The 21,480-nt window shown below is 38.9% G+C and overlaps 1 protein-coding gene across 2 annotated transcripts; it reads right to left on the minus strand.

The window, feature by feature from the left end:
- Nucleotides 1-12,424: 12,424 nt before the first annotated feature.
- On the minus strand, nucleotides 12,425-19,040 carry LOC131956079 (sphingolipid delta(4)-desaturase DES1). Of its 2 annotated transcripts, XR_009388931.1 has the most exons (4): nucleotides 18,855-19,040; nucleotides 16,501-17,243; nucleotides 12,608-16,331; nucleotides 12,425-12,548 (listed from the first exon to the last, which is right to left on the minus strand). XR_009388931.1 is itself a non-coding variant. In XM_059320465.1 (3 exons), exons 1-3 carry the CDS (start codon nucleotides 18,934-18,936, stop codon nucleotides 16,113-16,115), a joined length of 1,044 nt encoding a protein of 347 aa, XP_059176448.1. In that variant the 5' UTR covers nucleotides 18,937-19,040; the 3' UTR covers nucleotides 12,425-16,112. The 2 variants fall into 2 exon arrangements, 1 of the variants encoding a protein (XP_059176448.1); XM_059320465.1 differs by having other exon boundaries at nucleotides 12,425-16,331.
- Between the last annotated feature and the right edge of the window lie 2,440 nt (nucleotides 19,041-21,480).

Consider the following 21,480-nt stretch of genomic DNA (forward strand, 5'->3'; position numbering starts at 1 on the left):
TAAATCCTAGTCATATAGTGCATATACTATTTTTTCTCTGCCTAGGGAATTGGCGAAACTAAAGGCCGACTATCGATCGTGTTTGTTTAAACTTCAATCCGTGAAGAATAGCAACGCAATAGCAATTAGTGTATGTGTGTACGTGTGTGTGTGTACGTGTGCCACTGGTTGGTTGCAGCCTACAGCTAATTTAGTGAGCTTTATATCCGACTGCGGGACATGAAGAAAGGGAGGACAGGACGTAACCAGTCTACAAACGTACATTGGAGGGAATAGGTGACGTCATGTTTCACGAGACTTCCACATCTCTCACAAAATGGCCGACCTTCGATCAGATCGCACCAGCAAGCTGTCATGTCAGGGGGGTAATGTCAAGTATTCATAGTGTGGCGCAATATAATTAAAATATAAGTTTTTTTTTTTTTTCAGAATCAGTTAAATCATATCAACAATGGTTTCCGAATTAATAAAACGAAGTAATCACAAAACATACGGCCTTTCTTTCCATACCAAGGTGTATGTATAGCAAGAGAAGATCCCCGCGGCATGTTGCGAGGGTTAGTTCCTGATTGAGGCATGTTGCGAGGGTTAGTTCCTGATTGAGGCATGTTGTGAGGGCTAGTTCCTGATTGAGGCATGTTGTGAGGGCTAGTTCCTGATTGAGGCATGTTGTGAGGGTTAGTTCCTGATTGAGGCATGTTGTGGTGGCTAGTTCCTGATTGAGGCATGTTGTGGTGGTTAGTTCCTGATTGAGGCATGTTGTGGTGGTTAGTTCCTGATTGAGGCATGTTGTGAGGGTTAGTTCCTGATTGAGGCATGTTGTGGTGGTTAGTTCCTGATTGAGGCATGTTGTGAGGGCTAGTTCCTGATTGAGGCATGTTGTGAGGGTTAGTTCCTGATTGAGGCATGTGAGGGTTAGTTCCTGATTGAGGCATGTGAGGGTTAGTTCCTGATTGAGGCATGTGAGGGTTAGTTCCTGATTGAGGCATGTTGTGAGGGTTAGTTCCTGATTGAGGCATGTTGTGAGGGCTAGTTCCTGATTGAGGCATGTGAGGGTTAGTTCCTGATTGAGGCATGTTGTGAGGGCTAGTTCCTGATTGAGGCATGTTGTGAGGGTTAGTTCCTGATTGAGGCATGTTGTGATGGTTAGTTCCTGATTGAGGCATGTGAGGGTTAGTTCCTGATTGAGGCATGTTGTGAGGGTTAGTTCCTGATTGAGGCATGTTGTGAGGGTTAGTTCCTGATTGAGGCATGTTGCGAGGGTTAGTTCCTGATTGAGGCATGTTGTGGTGGTTAGTTCCTGATTGAGGCATGTTGTGAGGGTTAGTTCCTGATTGAGGCATGTGAGGGTTAGTTCCTGATTGAGGCATGTTGCGAGGGTTAGTTCCTGATTGAGGCATGTTGTGAGGGCTAGTTCCTGATTGAGGCATGTTGTGGTGGTTAGTTCCTGATTGAGGCATGTTGTGGTGGCTAGTTCCTGATTGAGGCATGTGAGGGTTAGTTCCTGATTGAGGCATGTTGCGAGGGTTAGTTCCTGATTGAGGCATGTTGTGAGGGCTAGTTCCTGATTGAGGCATGTTGTGGTGGTTAGTTCCTGATTGAGGCATGTTGTGGTGGCTAGTTCCTGATTGAGGCATGTGAGGGTTAGTTCCTGATTGAGGCATGTTGTGGGGGCTAGTTCCTGATTGAGGCATGTTGTGAGGGTTAGTTCCTGATTGAGGCATGTTGCGAGGGTTAGTTCCTGATTGAGGCATGTTGTGAGGGTTAGTTCCTGATTGAGGCATGTTGCGAGGGTTAGTTCCTGATTGAGGCATGTGAGGGCTAGATCCTGATTGAGGCATGTTGTGGTGGTTAGTTCCTGATTGAGGCATGTTGTGAGGGTTAGTTCCTGATTGAGGCATGTTGCGAGGGTTAGTTCCTGATTGAGGCATGTTGTGGTGGCTAGTTCCTGATTGAGGCATGTTGTGGTGGTTAGTTCCTGATTGAGGCATGTTGTGGTGGCTAGTTCCTGATTGAGGCATGTTGTGAGGGTTAGTTCCTGATTGAGGCATGTTGCGAGGGTTAGTTCCTGATTGAGGCATGTGAGGGCTAGATCCTGATTGAGGCATGTTGTGGTGGTTAGTTCCTGATTGAGGCATGTTGCGAGGGTTAGTTCCTGATTGAGGCATGTTGCGAGGGTTAGTTCCTGATTGAGGCATGTTGCGAGGGCTAGTTCCTGATTGAGGCATGTTGTGAGGGCTAGTTCCTGATTGAGGCATGTTGCGAGGGCTAGATCCTGATTGAGGCATGTTGTGAGGGCTAGATCTTGATTGAGGCATGTTGCGAGGGCTAGTTCCTGATTGAGGCATGTTGTGAGGGCTAGTTCCTGATTGAGGCATGTTGTGGTGGTTAGTTCCTGATTGAGGCATGTTGTGGTGGTTAGTTCCTGATTGAGGCATGTTGTGGGGGCTAGTTCCTGATTGAGGCATGTTGCGAGGGTTAGTTCCTGATTGAGGCATGTGAGGGTTAGTTCCTGATTGAGGCATGTTGTGAGGGTTAGTTCCTGATTGAGGCATGTTGCGAGGGTTAGTTCCTGATTGAGGCATGTGAGGGCTAGATCCTGATTGAGGCATGTTGTGGTGGTTAGTTCCTGATTGAGGCATGTTGCGAGAGTTAGTTCCTGATTGAGGCATGTGAGGGTTAGTTCCTGATTGAGGCATGTTGTGAGGGTTAGTTCCTGATTGAGGCATGTGAGGGTTAGTTCCTGATTGAGGCATGTTGTGAGGGTTAGTTCCTGATTGAGGCATGTTGCGAGGGTTAGTTCCTGATTGAGGCATGTTGTGGTGGTTAGTTCCTGATTGAGGCATGTTGTGAGGGTTAGTTCCTGATTGAGGCATGTGAGGGTTAGTTCCTGATTGAGGCATGTTGCGAGGGTTAGTTCCTGATTGAGGCATGTTGTGAGGGCTAGTTCCTGATTGAGGCATGTTGTGGTGGTTAGTTCCTGATTGAGGCATGTTGTGGTGGCTAGTTCCTGATTGAGGCATGTGAGGGTTAGTTCCTGATTGAGGCATGTTGCGAGGGTTAGTTCCTGATTGAGGCATGTTGTGAGGGCTAGTTCCTGATTGAGGCATGTTGTGGTGGTTAGTTCCTGATTGAGGCATGTTGTGGTGGCTAGTTCCTGATTGAGGCATGTGAGGGTTAGTTCCTGATTGAGGCATGTTGTGGGGGCTAGTTCCTGATTGAGGCATGTTGTGAGGGTTAGTTCCTGATTGAGGCATGTGAGGGTTAGTTCCTGATTGAGGCATGTTGCGAGGGTTAGTTCCTGATTGAGGCATGTGAGGGCTAGATCCTGATTGAGGCATGTTGTGGTGGTTAGTTCCTGATTGAGGCATGTTGCGAGGGTTAGTTCCTGATTGAGGCATGTTGCGAGGGTTAGTTCCTGATTGAGGCATGTTGCGAGGGCTAGATCCTGATTGAGGCATGTTGTGAGGGCTAGTTCCTGATTGAGGCATGTTGCGAGGGCTAGATCCTGATTGAGGCATGTTGTGAGGGCTAGATCTTGATTGAGGCATGTTGCGAGGGCTAGTTCCTGATTGAGGCATGTTGTGAGGGCTAGTTCCTGATTGAGGCATGTTGTGGTGGTTAGTTCCTGATTGAGGCATGTTGTGGTGGTTAGTTCCTGATTGAGGCATGTTGTGGGGGCTAGTTCCTGATTGAGGCATGTTGTGGTGGTTAGTTCCTGATTGAGGCATGTTGTGAGGGCTAGTTCCTGATTGAGGCATGTTGTGGTGGTTAGTTCCTGATTGAGGCATGTTGCGAGGGTTAGTTCCTGATTGAGGCATGTGAGGGCTAGATCCTGATTGAGGCATGTTGTGAGGATTAGTTCCTGATTGAGGCATGTTGTGAGGGCTAGTTCCTGATTGAGGCATGTGAGGGTTAGTTCCTGATTGAGGCATGTGAGGGTTAGTTCCTGATTGAGGCATGTTGTGAGGGTTAGTTCCTGATTGAGGCATGTTGTGAGGGTTAGTTCCTGATTGAGGCATGTGAGGGTTAGTTCCTGATTGAGGCATGTTGTGAGGGTTAGTTCCTGATTGAGGCATGTTGTGAGGGTTAGTTCCTGATTGAGGCATGTTGTGAGGGTTAGTTCCTGATTGAGGCATGTGAGGGTTAGTTCCTGATTGAGGCATGTTGTGAGGGTTAGTTCCTGATTGAGGCATGTTGTGAGGGTTAGTTCCTGATTGAGGCATGTGAGGGTTAGTTCCTGATTGAGGCATGTTGTGGTGGTTAGTTCCTGATTGAGGCATGTTGTGAGGGTTAGTTCCTGATTGAGGCATGTGAGGGTTAGTTCCTGATTGAGGCATGTTGTAAGGGTTAGTTCCTGATTGAGGCATGTTGTGAGGGCTAGTTCCTGATTGATCGCACCGCGTCAAAAAAAGCTTGTTGTTGACTAGGTCGTCAGACTGGTTGTACTAGCTTTGTGCTGTGACCACATTTTATAGGGTGACACCACATGTGTGGCAATGGATGACACACAACAACTGTCACAAGCATATAGTGTGACACTGTATGAAACCACATGTAGTGTGGCACTGATTACACCACATGTAGTGTGGCACTGATTACACCACATGTAGTGTGGCACTGATTACACCACATGTAGTGTGGCACTGATTACACCACATGTAGTGTGGCACTGTATGAGATCAACAAAGTAATTTCATAAATGGCGCCATTAGTCAGACGTTGATCCCATGTACTCTGTTTGTATTGCACTTACTGCTGTCGTCATTGTTATTCAGACGGACAATAAAGCAACTAATCAATGATCAGCTTGTCACCATGACAACGTGTATGGCGACCGACCTATTGTAGTTTCACCACATCTCTGTTTACACTTTATCACTGTAGAGTTGTACCCTAATGTACACACAAACACAACAAAGGCGTGTCGACACATCAACTCACTGTTGTACACTAATGTACACAAACACATCAACTCACTGTTGTACCCTAATGTACACAAGCACATCAACTCACTGTTGTACCCTAATGTACACAAACACATCAACTCACTGTTGTACCCTAATGTACACAAACACATCAACTCACTGTTGTACCCTAATGTACACAAACACATCAACTCACTGTTGTACACTAATGTACACAAACACATCAACTCACTGTTGTACACTAATGCACACAAACAAATCAACTCACTGTTGTACCCTAATGTACACAAACACATCAAATCACTGTTGTACCCTAATGTACACAAACACATCAACTCAATGCTGTACCCTAATGTACACAAACACACCAAAGGCGTGTCGATACATCAACTCAATGCTGTACCCTAATGTACACAAACACATCAACACACTGTTGTACCCTAATGTACACAAACACATCAACTCACTGTTGTACCCTAATGTACACAAACACATCAACTCACTGTTGTACCCTAATGTACACAAACACATCAACTCACTGTTGTACACTAATGTACACAAACACATCAACTCACTGTTGTACACTAATGCACACAAACACATCAACTCACTGTTGTACCCTAATGTACACAAACACATCAACTCACTGTTGTACCCTAATGTACACAAACACATCAACTCAATGCTGTACCCTAATGTACACAAACACATCAACTCACTGTTGTACCCTAATGTACACAAACACACCAAAGGCGTGTCGATACATCAACTCACTGTTGTACCCTAATGTACACAAACACATCAACTCACTGTTGTACCTTAATGTACAAAAACAAAGGCGTGTCGATACATCAACTCACTGTTGTACCCTAATGTACAAAAACAAAGGCGTGTCGATACATCAACTCACTGTTGTACCCTAATGTACACAAACACATCAACTCACTGTTGTACCCTAATGTACACAAACACATCAACTCAATGCTGTACCCTAATGTACACAAACACATCAACTCACTGTTGTACCCTAATGTACACAAACACACCAAAGGCGTGTCGATACATCAACTCACTGTTGTACCCTAATGTACACAAACACATCAACTCACTGTTGTACCTTAATGTACAAAAACAAAGGCGTGTCGATACATCAACTCACTGTTGTACCCTAATGTACAAAAACAAAGGCGTGTCGATACATCAACTCACTGTTGTACCCTAATGTACACAAACACATCAACTCACTGTTGTACCCTAATGTACACAAACACATCAACTCACTGTTGTACCTTAATGTACACAAACACATCAACTCACTGTTGTACCCTAATGTACACAAACACATCAACTCACTGTTGTACCCTAATGTACACAAACACATCAACTCAATGCTGTACCCTAATGTACACTAACACATCAACTCACTGCCCGGCTGTAGGCTGAGGCAGTCAGTAGCAAGGCGAACTCAGCTAACAATAGAATTGGTTAGCATTCCATTTACATGTCGACACGGGCTCACTGCGCTAGTCATGCGTGCGTCAGGTTCGTGTTTGTTTGCCACACGGAAGGACGGTAGTACGCAGACAGCGATGTTACAGTGACCTAGCTCTCGGCTAGTGACCCATGGTGAACTAAAGTAAAACTGTTCATTCCTAGATCTGGTTATCTGCCAGAGGGCCCTCCTTGAACCATTGTACTCGGCCAGGCTACACAATAGCATCCCATTTTTTCCTTTAGAGCCACAAGGCGGGGGCCGGGGCTGCGCACTGCACCGAGTGACATCACCCAAGGAGGTGACAACAAAACGAAATACAACTAGCCCGGTAATTTTATACAGAAAGTCTGACGTTAGTTTAATATCTGATTAAATTTAACAAAATAATTCACACGAGGCGACGTAGGACAAGATGGAGTTAACAACTAAATGCTTTATTTTTTTTTATATCAAACATGTTTTGGCAGAAGGGTGACACACTGGGTTACCCGATGTAGTGACGTCACTGTATTTATCACTTCATACAGGTATTGTTAAACCAGTGACATTAGTCATATCTTGAAGGTAGAACATGACGACATTGACATGACGTCACATTAATATAGGAAAATTACACATATGGGACAGCAGGTGTTGTCAAGATGGGACAGGAAGGTAGCTGTTGTCAAGATGTGACAGTAAGGTAGCTGTTGTCAAGATGTGACAGTAAGGTGGCTGTTGTCAAGATGTAACAGTAAGGTAGCTGTTGTCAAGATGTGACAGTAAGGTAGCTGTTGTCAAGATGAACAGTAAGGTAGCTGTTGTCCAGATGTGACAGTAAGGTAGCTGTTGTCCAGATGGGACAGCAGGTGTTGTCAAGATGTGACAGTAAGGTAGCTGTTGTCTAGATGTGACAGTAAGGTAGCTGTTGTCTAGATGTGACAGTAAGGTAGCTGTTGTCCAGATGGGACAGCAGGTGTTGTCAAGATGTGACAGTAAGGTAGCTGTTGTCCAGATGTGACAGTAAGGTAGCTGTTGTCCAGATGTGACAGTAAGGTAGCTGTTGTCCAGATGTGACAGTAAGGTAGCTGTTGTCCAGATGTGACAGTAAGGTAGCTGTTGTCAAGATGGACATAAGGTAGCTGTTGTCCAGATGTGACAGTAAGGTAGCTGTTGTCCAGATGTGACAGTAAGGTAGCTGTTGTCCAGATGTGACAGTAAGGTAGCTGTTGTCCAGATGTGACAGTAAGGTAGCTGTTGTCCAGATGTGACAGTAAGGTAGCTGTTGTCCAGATGTGACAGTAAGGTAGCTGTTGTCCAGATGTGACAGTAAGGTAGCTGTTGTCCAGATGTGACAGTAAGGTAGCTGTTGTCCAGATGTGACAGTAAGGTAGCTGTTGTCCAGATGTGACAGTAAGGTAGCTGTTGTCCAGATGTGACAGTAAGGTAGCTGTTCTCCAGATGTGACAGTAAGGTAGCTGTTGTCCAGATGGGACAGTAAGGTAGCTGTTGTCCAGATGTGACAGTAAGGTAGCTGTTGTCCAGATGTGACAGTAAGGTAGCTGTTGTCCAGATGTGACAGTAAGGTAGCTGTTGTCCAGATGGGACAGTAAGGTAGCTGTTGTCCAGATGGGACAGTAAGGTAGCTGTTGTCCAGATGTGACAGTAAGGTAGCTGTTGTCCAGATGTGACAGTAAGGTAGCTTTTGTCCAGATGGGACAGTAAGGTAGCTGTTGTCCAGATGTGACAGTAAGGTAGCTGTTGTCAAGATGGGACAGTAAGGTAGCTGTTGTCCAGATGTGACAGTAAGGTAGCTGTTGTCCAGATGTGACAGTAAGGTAGCTGTTGTCCAGATGTGACAGTAAGGTAGCTGTTGTCCAGATGTGACAGTAAGGTAGCTGTTGTCCAGATGTGACAGTAAGGTAGCTGTTGTCCAGATGTGACAGTAAGGTAGCTGTTGTCCAGATGTGACAGTAAGGTAGCTGTTGTCCAGATGTGACAGTATGGTAGCTGTTGTCCAGATGTGACAGTAAGGTAGCTGTTGTCCAGATGTGACAGTAAGGTAGCTGTTGTCCAGATGTGACAGTAAGGTAGCTGTTGTCCAGATGCGACAGTAAGGTAGCTGTTGTCCAGATGTGACAGTAAGGTAGCTGTTGTCCAGATGTGACAGTAAGGTAGCTGTTGTCCAGATGTGACAGTAAGGTAGCTGTTGTCAAGATGGGACAGTAAGGTAGCTGTTGTCCAGATGAACAGTAAGGTAGCTGTTGTCAAGATGTGACAGTAAGGTAGCTGTTGTCGCATGAAAAAGTTTCTTGCACGCTGTAGCGTTGTACTTTTAAAAATTCCAATTACGTTTTTATCCACGTAATAGTAATAAGGTTTTTTTTAGATAAATTTCTGTGAAATTGTAAACAAAACTAAAACGACCCATGCGCATCGTCGCCAATCCTACAGCCTGTCGTATCGGTACAGAAGCTCGTTAAATACTTGTCTGTTGTAAGCCAACAAGGTCTGAACTTGTTTGCAAACACTTCCTTGTTGGAATACAAAAACTACCTTCTTTATACAAATGATTGAACTGATTGAAGCTGTAACAAAATTGTATTGTCGTTGTCTGGAGTTGCCTAATTAACATCTCAAGTATCTGAGAAACGGTTTTAAACTGCTGACTCATGTTTCTTTGTCTCGGTTGGCTGTAATCTTCTACCCAAGTCCAGGGATTAAAGGATTATCTCGCGGCGTGCTTCTGATTCGTTCTGCAGGCATTCAGCTCACCAAGACTTGTAGTGCAACAGATCAACTAGTTCACGTTTCTAGTTTGTCTTTGTGAGACACACATCAACTAGTTCACGTCTTTGTGAGACACGTCTTTGTGAGACACACATCAACTAGTTCATGTCTTTGTGAGACCCACATCAACTAGTTCACGTCTTTGTGAGACACACATCAACTAGTTCTTGTCTTTGTGAGACACACATCAACTAGTTCACGTCTTTGTGAGACACACATCAACTAGTTCACGTCTTTGTGAGATACACATCAACTAGTTCACGTCTTTGTGAGACACACATCAACTAGTTCTTGTCTTTGTGAGACACACATCAACTAGTTCACGTCTTTGTGAGACACACTTCAACTAGTTCATGTCTTTGTGAGACACACATCAACTAGTTCATGTCTTTGTGAGACAATACATCAACCAGTTCATGTCTTTGTGAGACGCGTCTTTGTGAGACACACATCAACTAGTTCATGTCTTTGTGAGACACATATCAATAAGTTCATGTCTTTGTGAGACACGTCTTTGTGAGACACACATCAACTAGTTCATGTCTTTGTGAGACACATATCAATAAGTTCATGTCTTTGTGAGACACACATCAACTAGTTCACGTCTTTGTGAGACAATACATCAACCAGTTCATACACACTTCAACTAGTTCGTGTCTTTGTGAGACACACTTCAACTAGTTCATGTCTTTGTGAGACACACATCAATTAGTTCATGTCTTTGTAAGACACACATCAACTAGTTCACGTCTTTGTGAGACAATACATCAACCAGTTCATACACACATCAACTAGTTCACGTCTTTGTGAGACACACATCAACTAGTTCTTGTCTTTGTGAGACACACATCAACTAGTTCATGTCTTTGTGAGACACACTTCAACTAGTTCATGTCTTTGTGAGACACACTTCAACTAGTTCATGTCTTTGTGAGACACACTTCAACTAGTTCACGTCTTTGTGAGACACACTTCAACTAGTTCATGTCTTTGTGAGACACACATCAACTAGTTCATGTCTTTGTGAAACACACATCAACTAGTTCACGTCTTTGTGAGACAATACATCAACCAGTTCATACACACTTCAACTAGTTCATGTCTTTGTGAGACACACTTCAACTAGTTCATGTCTTTGTGAGACACACTTCAACTAGTTCATGTCTTTGTGATACACACATCAATTAGTTCATGTCTTTGTAAGACACACATCAACTAGTTCACGTCTTTGTGAGACAATACATCAACCAGTTCATACACACATCAACTAGTTCACGTCTTTGTGAGACACACATCAACTAGTTCACGTCTTTGTGAGACACACATCAACTAGTTCATGTCTTTGTGAGACACACATCAACTAGTTCATGTCTTTGTGAGACAATACATCAACCAGTTCATGTCTTTGTGAGACGCGTCTTTGTGAGACACACATCAACCAGTTCATGTCTTTGTGAGACAATACATCAACCAGTTCATGTCTTTGTGAGACGCGTCTTTGTGAGACACACATCAACTAGTTCACGTCTTTGTGAGACACACATCAACTAGTTCATGTCTTTGTGAGACACACATCAACTAGTTCATGTCTTTGTGAGACAATACATCAACCAGTTCATGTCTTTGTGAGACGCGTCTTTGTGAGACACACATCAACTAGTTCTTGTCTTTGTGAGACACGTCTTTGTGAGACACACATCAACCAGTTCATGTCTTTGTGAGACAATACATCAACCAGTTCATGTCTTTGTGAGACGCGTCTTTGTGAGACACACATCAACCAGTTCATGTCTTTGTGAGACACACATCAACTAGTTACTTTTAGAAATGAACGGGGAATCTATTTCAGAATCAATTGAGTGAGCCATGTAATGAGCATGCAGAGTTTCTTCCAAGCATCTGTTCGGCTGAGCCCCCCCCCCCCCTGAAGAAAGTCTACCGACCCCCCACCCCCGTACGAAATGAAAATTATATAGAAAATATACTTTTAACAGTGTCCGCCGTCCGCACCCCCCTCCCCGAAAATTTCAAGTGCCCCCCCCCCCCCCGGAGAAAAAAGTCTGGAAGAAACACTGTCAGAGCATGTAGCCAGAGACATGGAGACAGGCAACTGGCACGATGCAGTAATTCTTGGGGGAAAAGTTGAACGTCAGCGATGTAGACAAATGTGGGTGAACAGGCGATTGTGTATGGAAACTGACGCGAAAATATGAGACCATGACACCAGCAACGTTATCCCATTAAGACACCACCCTTTGTTTAATTACCTCAGATTATCGTTATCCCTAGATGAATTAACTTGTGTCAATACCCCCCCTACAAAAAAAAGTTATAATTAAATTCTAATCCTTACATTAAAGGAACCAAAACGCAAAGGTAATGTTAGGGCTCGGCTTCATATAACCGTTAGACAATGGTTCGGAGAGGATAGGTTTGTTCTGCACTTTACGTGTTTGCTTTTTGGCATTCTATAGATTGTGAGAAATACGATTGCCCCCTGTGTTCCCAATACCGGCGTTCTATTGAATATGTAACAAATGTAAGAAATACGATTGTTAGTTCTCCGTGGACCCACAGCAGCCATTCGATTGACTGTCTAGCCATTCTATAGAAAATCGTTCTAAAATTAACGGGATTCTTATTTAACCGGCAACAATGATATTCTCGAGATGGTAATAATAACCGTAGTGGGGGGGGGGGGGGGCGGGGGAATGCTCTAGACAATTGTTACACAAGACAACAAACGTGTCCATGTATTATTTCAAGAGTTGCTACAACAATTACACGCCACATTGTGTAAGTGTAATGGCCTCATGCTAGGATCGTTTCATGGATTGATATGTAAATAATGTAATGGCTTCAAATATATTGTTACATGCTGTGGTATGTAACAGCTCTATATGGAAGTATTGTTTCACGGCCTGATACCTGTACTGTTACATGGATAGCTGTGTACTGTAAGGACCCACACAAGGATTGGTCCCGGCAGATTGAACAATATCAGCCTGGTACTTAGATCCAATTAGATTACACGGCAGCCTATGTCAAGACTTGATTGACAATCAATATCATGTAAGACAGGTTTTAGCAGGCTGACGACAATGTTTTATTGGCTGTTGTTTTTTTCTCTCACTCCATACATGCCAGAACGTCAAATCAAACTTGACATTGTTTACTTCCATTGGCTGAAGGGTCTGTGTGTAAGACTACATGAATACAAACACAAGTCTAGTGAGCAAGAAAACAATGCTTGTTTTATTCAAATAGTTGACAGTGTCAGCAAGAAACATGTTAGCTTAAACAGTGAGTGAAGTTAACATGGCAGAAAATCTCTGAATAAAATGTTCATTATTGACCTGTCTATCTCTAACTAGTTACCCAACCAGTCCATCTCAAACTAAACTAGTAACCCAACCGGTCCATCTCAAACTAAACTAGTTACCCAACCGGTCCATCTCAAACTAAACTAGTAACCCAACCAGTCCATCTCAAACTAAACTAGTTACCCAACCGGTCCATCTCAAACTAAACTAGTTACCCAACCGGTCCATCTCAAACTAAACTAGTTACCCAACCAGTCCATCTCAAACTAAACTAGTTTACCCAACCGGTCCATCTCAAACTAAACTAGTTACCCAACCGGTCCATCTCAAACTAAACTAGTAACCCAACCGGTCCATCTCAAACTAAACTAGTTTACCCAACCGGTCCATCTCAAACTAAACTAGTTACCCAACCGGTCCATCTCAAACTAAACTAGTTATCCAACAGGTCAATAAGAACGGCCATTTTTGTATGAGTATTCCTGTAAGCACAGCATTTGCTTTGTTAGTGCAATGGTTACAAATTGACTGGATTACACAAGACTTCTTTACTTGATTATTTATCTTTATATTACTGAGACATGGCAGAAATGTTTTAACTAGAAAGTTGTTGAGTAAAACATCCCGTAAACTCCAGGCTATCTGCCTGAATAAACCAATGTACACATACACAGTTGACTTGAAGCAGTTTAAAAAAAAAATCACATTGATCCAGCAGATAATTCACAGAAAAAAATCTCCAACACCTAGAAGCAATGCTACTTAAGTAAAAACTCAGCTTGTACTTGGCAGACAAGTACTAAATGAAAGTAAAAAAAAAAATGAATACAAAGTATGCATGACTAGCAGCTCAAATACAAGGAAGGTTCTGCTTCAATAAACAGGTACAACCATATATACACAGAACAAGATTCAAATCTTAAATATGCAGTCCAACTATGTACTTGTAAAAAAAATTCAAAACATGTTTTTATACAGTTAAATGAAATACATTTATAAATTAAAGCTCAAATTATAATTAAAAAGATTTTTACTTTCAAATATTTTAAAAATATAATTTTTATGGAGCTAACAGCATTAGGATGATAATTTAAAAAAACAAAATATTTTAAGACCAGTTCAAATTAATGTATTATTTGTGCCACTGTAAGTAAAAAAAAAAACAAAAAAAAAAACAAACTTGTGTTGCACCTCAAATCAACACCAGATTAACAATTTGATGTAAAATGTATGTCTTATACATACAGTGAGTGCTGAGACTAAATGAAACAAAAATCAAATATAAGGAAACAGGTCTGTTCTATGATAACCAACTAATACAGAAACTGCTCATTAACTGATGACATACAACTGAAGCATCAAATTAACTTATCATTTCATACTTGATATTTCTTGAGTAACATTTCTACAACACAATTACATGCTAGCCAATGAGTAATGACTGACTATTTATAATTAATGTGAAATAAAAATCCTGGAACAAAAAACACTGAATTTAAAAATCACACATAGACTGTTAAAAAACTGAATTCAATAAACTTAAGTGGGTTAGTCATCACAGTTGTCCAATACTGAAGAATCATATAAAACTTGAGACACCTAGTTTGTTTACATTCACAGGGAAAATTATGTGTTGTTTTCTTCCAAATCAACTAGGTAGGACTAGACATCAAGGACATGATGGCCTTGCCAGTAATCAGTTACATCATTATAAGATGTGGGTGTTACCATCAGACTATTGTGTTAAATAATTGATCATTATAAGAAGTGGGTGTTACCATCAGACTATTGTGTTAAATAATTGATCATTATAAGAAGTGGGTGTTACCATCAGACTATTGTTAAATAATTGATCATTATAAGAAGTGGGTGTTACCATCAGACTATTGTGTTAAATAATTGATCATTATAAGATGTGGGTATTACTATCAGACTATAGAGTTAAATAAATTAATACTGCAGTGTTTTACCCTGTTAAGTATTAATAAACTACTTTCAGCACAATTTCATATCAATGTAAATCACAATAAAGTTGTTCAAGCATTCCAATGGCCGGGAGCACTGTGACAGCATTCAAATAGCAGGGGATGCTACACTTTAACAGCTATTTCATGTACTAGTATGTCTTTCAAAAACATAAAAATATGCATTGTACAATGACAATTAAAAAAGCAGTCATACACATTCACATAAAAATGACCATGAATGAATTCTGATCATTTTGATAACTCACATTCTAAAATAGTTTTCACATCACTTGAAATATTGTAAATGTCAGAAATCAATTCTTGCCAATGGTAGTGTTACACTCCAGTTACAAAAGTGTGTTGTTGTGGTGTTTAAATACAGCAAGCAGACATTTTTATCTGGGTACATTTCCCTATCAGACCCAGTCACATGGAGCTGGTGCCGGCAAGAGTTGGTGTGGAAGACAAACATTTTGATGTTAGAAATTTTCTCGGGGTTTTTCTTAACATTTTAAAATAATGGACAACCCATAGAAAAATAATTCACTAAGACAACAACAGTTAAGAGAATTACTAAGCCTGTAGCTTTCATTTCTGAGTGTTTCAGTTATCATAGGATATATATATCTACATATAATATGTATATATATATAATGATTAAGTGGAAACTGTTTCAAAATAGTATTAAAGTATACCTAATAAATAAATGATCAATTTTGGAAGAACACAGGTAGCAATGAACGTTACAAGTTAGACAGCGTTTGAAATAAAAATGAACAAAATAGTTTACAAAACCTTAAATATGTATATACTTACAGCCTCCAGTGTATTTTTCAATACTGATATTAAGTTAAATTAAAAACCAACCAACAGTGATATACAGTACAGTTCAGTATGTGAGAATACTAGCAGAAAGTAAGGAATAAATTATCTTAAGTAAAAAACTTTTTTCATTACTTGAAAGCAATCAAGCAATGTATGTGCCTAAATTTTCTATTTTAAAAGTAAAACTGTACTGAAGTAGCAATCAGCCAAAATAATAAAGTAGATCATATAGATAAGTAGAGATTATAAAAAGTAAAATATTTTAGAAGTATTTAAAAACATCATCAAATATTAAGTTTCCAATGATGAAAACTAGGCAGCTCAGAACTGCAATAAGATAACTATGGCCATAGAATTATGTGACGTTTGCTGATCTTGGACATAGACATGAGCAGCAGATGACTTACAATTTTCAAAATTTTATTGATCTTTAACGTTTGTAAATTAGATGCTTTGCATTACTCCAAAAGTAATTCTGTCACACACTTTTCCAGTTTATCTGATTTTTAAAAATCTGAAGGTGTTTTAAGAAAACCAAATATTGTGAGCAGAACAAATAATTCCATTAACAATGTATCATTAAGTACTATATAATGTAAATGTAATATTCTTAATCATGTACATATACAGACAATAGATATTGTTCTCACACAAATTGGCCACTAGCTTCCCAGGTTACAATAGTCATAATTTTTTTCTAGATTATGGTCAGTACAAAAGTTACTTGAAAGGTTTTAACTTAATATTATTGTAGGTTCACGTACCACGAAGTATATTGTAGGTGCACACACATGAAAAAGATACATTATTTTATTCCATTTCCATATTTCACACCATTGCCATTGGTATGAGGAGCACCTTCAGACACCTTCATGTGGTTCTCTCCCTCTTCGGGTTTTTCCACTCTTCGTTTGACACGAGAGTAAGGTCCAATTTCAGGGTCAAAGATGAAATCCCAGATTACCTTCACCCATGAATGATGACAAGGCAGGTTTTTGTAGTATTCAGGAGCAATTTTTCTGACCTACCAAGTTACAAGTGTTATAAGCAATATAGTAATTAAAGAAAAATGAAACTTAAATAAAGGCATAAAGTGATATAAGATACATCAGTATCATAAACTGTTAAGAATAATAAGATAAATAAATATAGGCTGAATGTGATATAACTATATATATATATATAATATTTACCTCTGGTAATCGAGAGCCAGGAATGCTTGGGAAATCATGATGTTCATTGTGGTATCCAACATTCCAAGTCAACCAATTCAATGGACCATAATATGAGTATGTTTCATAGCCTTTAACAAACATGTAGTGTTCAGAGATGAAATGTCCAGCCATGGGATGGAATCCAGTGGCCATAAAACTGCCCAACACCAAATATGCCAAAGATTTGAAACCAATGAAATAAAAGAGTAAAAAGTCGAAGACAAACTGAATCACAATATTGGTCAACTCAAGGAAACCCATGGGCTTAGGGTTAATTACAAATGGGCGGATAGAATAAAACCATGGTTGCAAAAGTACCCAAATAAATTTATGGAGTGTGCGAGTAAAAAATCTTGTTTCAAAACTTGAAGGTATGTCCACATCTTTTTGTTCATCCCCCTGGTAACGATGATGATCTAAGTGGTATTTCTTAAAAGATATAGACATGGGCACAGCAATAGGAAGATTCACAAAGAAGCCGAAAAATCTGTTGGCCAATGGACGACCATGTCCAAATGCTAAGTTGTGGGAAATTTCATGAATTGCTAAAGTCAAAGAGTGATTGATTGTTCCACCAAAAATATATGCAAAGATTAAAATTGTCATCCAGGAATGGTCTTTCATAGCATAGCATGCTAAAAACTGAAAGATGACCATTACAGTTACTATGTACTTGAATTTTGCATCAATTCCCATCAGCTTTTTCATTTCAGGATACTTTGCTGAAAAAAATAAAAAAAATAATGTAATTATAGGCCTAGCTAAATTATTATTGAATTTAATGGCTGAAAATAACTGAAAAAAGTAAAGCTGTATATTACAGTATATTTCATACATGCTATGAATACATGGGTTCATTAATACATCTTAGCATTGAATAAACAAAATTAATATAGATCTATAGGTTCCTAACTAAAGGTCTACTAAAAAACTGCTAGTATTTTATTTTGTTGATGTACAAGTAATATTACTATTACGAGCTGACCCGCTGCGTATCATATGCCGCTATTTAGTTGTTTTTTTTTTCTACTTTTCAGTAATTTATAATTTGTGAATTCGACAGTACCAATGCTGCCATTGAAAATATTTGCTTAAAAACACTAACCCCCCCCCCCCCCCACGTGAAAGCAGCCTCCTCTTAGTTACCTCCTCTAAGTTTAAAATCGTTTCAAACTAAATTATCTGCCCCTAATAGCCGTCACCAAACCCGTCTCTATGATTGTAAAATGTAAACAGAGTGAACACCGCTCACCAGATCATGTGGGGGTGGGGTGGGGGTGGTAGTGATGTGATAGAGAGGAAGAGAGGGGACTGCAAAGGCGCGCTTGCAGCTTGTTTTCTAACTGATCCCCGAAGAGAATTATATATATAGATTCTGAATCAAAGCATAGCACCTTAGAGAAATTCAGAATATAATGATTTTTCTACCAGTATCTGGCAAGAGGCACTAGGAAAACTATTGTTTGGTTTTGAAAGTATTTTTTAATAATTTTTTTAGTTACCTAGGTCAGTTCAATGGATAAAATGCTATGGGAACATCAGGTAATGACATTATTTAGAAGGAAAATATTTATAATATTAATTAACTCTGTAGTTTATATGGCCCAAATTGAAAACATGCCTAAAATTAATACAATGACACATGCCAAGATGAGTTAATTAATAGTTAATAAGTTACTGAATATTACTGAAGGTTGACAGGCTTAATAATTTTATATTACTAAGAAGTAAAATACTAAACATTAAATAAATATATAGGCCTAGATAGTAGATAGTTAAGAAATATAGTATATTAATTATAGGCCTATAGTTTTATCTTTTATAGTTTATAGATATAGGCTTATAGTTTATAGGCGGCTTATAGGTCCTTTTTTTTTTTACTAAATACCCTACATATTTATATTATTAAGTAGGCCTAAATTGCCCTAAATTAAATACTATACTATAGGCCTCAGGAGTAATGACACTACTTACAGGAAAGGTTATAACCCAAAACATGAAAGGCGAAAGGTGTAGTGTAGAAATAAATGTAGATATCTAGCTATTCTAAATCAAAGTAATTTAGTAAGTAGTAGTGAAAGTATGCAAGTAGGTAAGATCACAGTAGTCTCCGTAGAGAGAGTCTAGTTAATTTATTATATTAAATTTATTATCACACTTGCTTTCAGGTTCCTACCTTTTATTTTAAGTTTCAAGTTCTAGATTCTAAATTAATTTAGTAGGCCCTAATTTAAGTAATTATATAATTTTTAATTAGTAGCCTAATAAAGTAATTAGTAATTAGTTAATTTTTAGTCTAATAATTATCAATTAACTAGAACCTAGTGGCCTACCTAACATCTCTTTTCTTCTTGAGGCGTGTGGTTCTTCTGTGTAGGCCCATTCGAAGTCAGTTCTAGAGACTTTAGCACCCATTGTGAAAAAAAATCCTCTCCTACACAAGCAAGAGTAACGTGATGAGATACCGACTGAATCCAACTTCCTCTTCCTACAACTTTATAATGAAAATAGCACTAGATCTAGGTCTGAGGTCACATGAATATTCATTTCCTTAACTTGATTCTAAATATAGTAAACGAAAAACAAAAAAACAACTGAAGAACCTCTTCAAAATATGGGCCTTTATGAAGAAATAAACAACAAGTGTATGTAAGCCACCCAAAATTAATTTTTTGAAAATAAAACCTGTGTCTTTCAGATAATTGTTTGTCTTTAATTAGTTATGATCAGTATTCACCATTTATTATGTAACTTATATAGATCTATATCTACTCAGCAGATGCGTAGGGTTTCAGTGAGTAGGTTTAACTTTAAGTTCAAGTACTAGAAAATAAAACCAGTATAAAAAAAATTCATAATAATAAATAAACATTTATTTAATTGAAAATAAGAAATTCAACTACCTTGTAAAAGTATTGATGGCCAGTATGTGAAAGAGATTTTCTGAGCGACCAATGCTTTTACTAGTTTTACTAAAGGAAGAAAGTTTAAGTCCCTAATTTTTTGTGCATTTAAAAGCTGATAGGCCTATATAAATCTTTTTACGCTTGTATTGTTTTCTACATTTTATTAATTCTGAATTTTACAAATTAAAAAAGTATGTTGATATTTTAGTTCTAAAAAGCAATTAGAAAGTAGGTTACATTTCAAATCTAAAAAATATTTGCTTTAATTTAAAATTAAAACCCGATCATAATTCTAAACGAAAATTCTCTTTTCAACGTCAGTGGTCGGCTCTCAAGCTCTCAGTTCATAACAATTCATAGCTTCGATCCAGTTTAATAGCTGGGTGGAAGGGGGGGGGGGCCTGCGATGACCCAATGGAAACATCTAAAGGGGGCAGAAAAATTAAAAGCTTATTTCAAGCTGCAGTATAGATTTATACAAAATGTCCAAATTAAGACATTAAAGGACTACAAGCCTTTATTTACTGATTTAACTTTTTTCTACCTGGATTGTATCACAATAAAATAAATACCCGTAAGAATCAGTGATCGGTAATAACCACTCACCAACATTTTCCAAGATGGGGAGATGACGTTTTTAAGCAACGTAAATCTGAAGGATTTGAAGCGGATCGATAAATATGTGAGTAGATAAACATTTTAACACTGAGAGAAGAACCGGTCCGCCAACCCGCCGCAACATACTTTGATATATATATATATATATATATATATATATATATATATATATATATATATATATATATATATATATATATATATATATATATATATATTGTAAATTAGGCAAGTGCAAACGTGTGCAAAAGGAGTTTAGTGAAGGGCGGGTGCTGAATTTACTGTGACAGTTTAATGTGAGGAAAGAGATGAGTATATGGTGTGAGTTTAAAGAATAGCGAACTGGAATCAGCTGAACTGCAAAGTGTGTGTGTGTGGGGGGGGGGGGGGCTTTAATTTTTTGCTATTTGATGGTTTATTTGAACAGCGTGAACCAAGCTTGATAATATCCTGATTATAATATTATATTATTTTTTTTTGCTTTTCTCGCATTTATTACCAGAATAATCAATTAAAGCAAACATCAGTCATATCCTGACAAATGGGTTTATGATTGATCCAGTTTTAAATAAAAAGATTAACAAGCTACCGAGGTGCAGTGTTTCTTCCAGACTTTTTTTCCCGGGTTGGGCGGCCACTTGAAATTTTCGGAGGGGGGGGGTCTAAAAATTTCCGGACATTGTTAAAATTATATATGTTCTATATAAACTCCATTTCATTGGTGGGGGTCGATATACTCCCCCCCCCCGAAGAGATGCCTGGAAGAAACACTGCCAAGGTGTGTACATTATTTCGAAACCTCTACACGCGTAAATTACGCATCCACCCGTAGATATTTTAAGCAGCCTTTATAGGCCTTGCGCTAACAATGTAAAAACGATGCTCGTAATCGCCGGCCACATTACTAAGAGAGTGACGCTTTAATTTAAAAAAAAAATTAGAAGTGAGAACTTGCATAGGTCTAGTCATTTTAGCACACATCAGGATTAATAATAGGAAGATTATTTAATCCAATATTCTGCATTCTGCATAAAGTATTGATTGATTCGTGTGTAAAAATCATTAAAATAAAAACGTTCATCGTGGGTTTATTATTTTATAACAATTTTATATTTATTTTTGTAAACACTTTACATTTGCGGAAAATAGATTACTAAGTAAATTATAAATATTCTACGACACTCACAAAATCTGTTAAGTTACTGAATATTGTTGCAATGAGAAACAACAATCAGTTGTTTGTTGGTTGGTTTTTTTTTTTTTTTTTTTTTTTTTTTGAATAAATTTTTTTTCATTCGTTGCATCTCATATCAGCTCACATCAAAGAGTGATTTTTCATTTGTAAAACAAAAGATTAAACATATACACGTACTATTTCTTTTTTTCTTTAAATACGCGCAAGGCCCCTAAGGTGATATTAAAATATTTCGGCAAC

This window comes from Physella acuta, unplaced genomic scaffold, assembly GCF_028476545.2.
Source record: "Physella acuta isolate Inbredline_101_S28 unplaced genomic scaffold, ASM2847654v3 ptg001126l, whole genome shotgun sequence".
In the NCBI taxonomy this organism is placed as follows: Eukaryota; Metazoa; Mollusca; class Gastropoda; family Physidae; genus Physella; species Physella acuta.

Coding starts and splice junctions, on each gene's coding strand:
- LOC131956079 (XM_059320465.1), bottom strand. CDS start 18,936: ATGGGTGCTAAAGTCTCTAGAACTGACTTCGAATGGGCCTACACAGAA. Junction 17,244..18,854: donor AAGAAGAAAAGAGATGTTAG/GTAGGCCACTAG, acceptor TATTTTTTTCAG/CAAAGTATCCTGAAATGAAA. Junction 16,332..16,500: donor CTGGCTCTCGATTACCAGAG/GTAAATATTATA, acceptor GTAACTTGGTAG/GTCAGAAAAATTGCTCCTGA.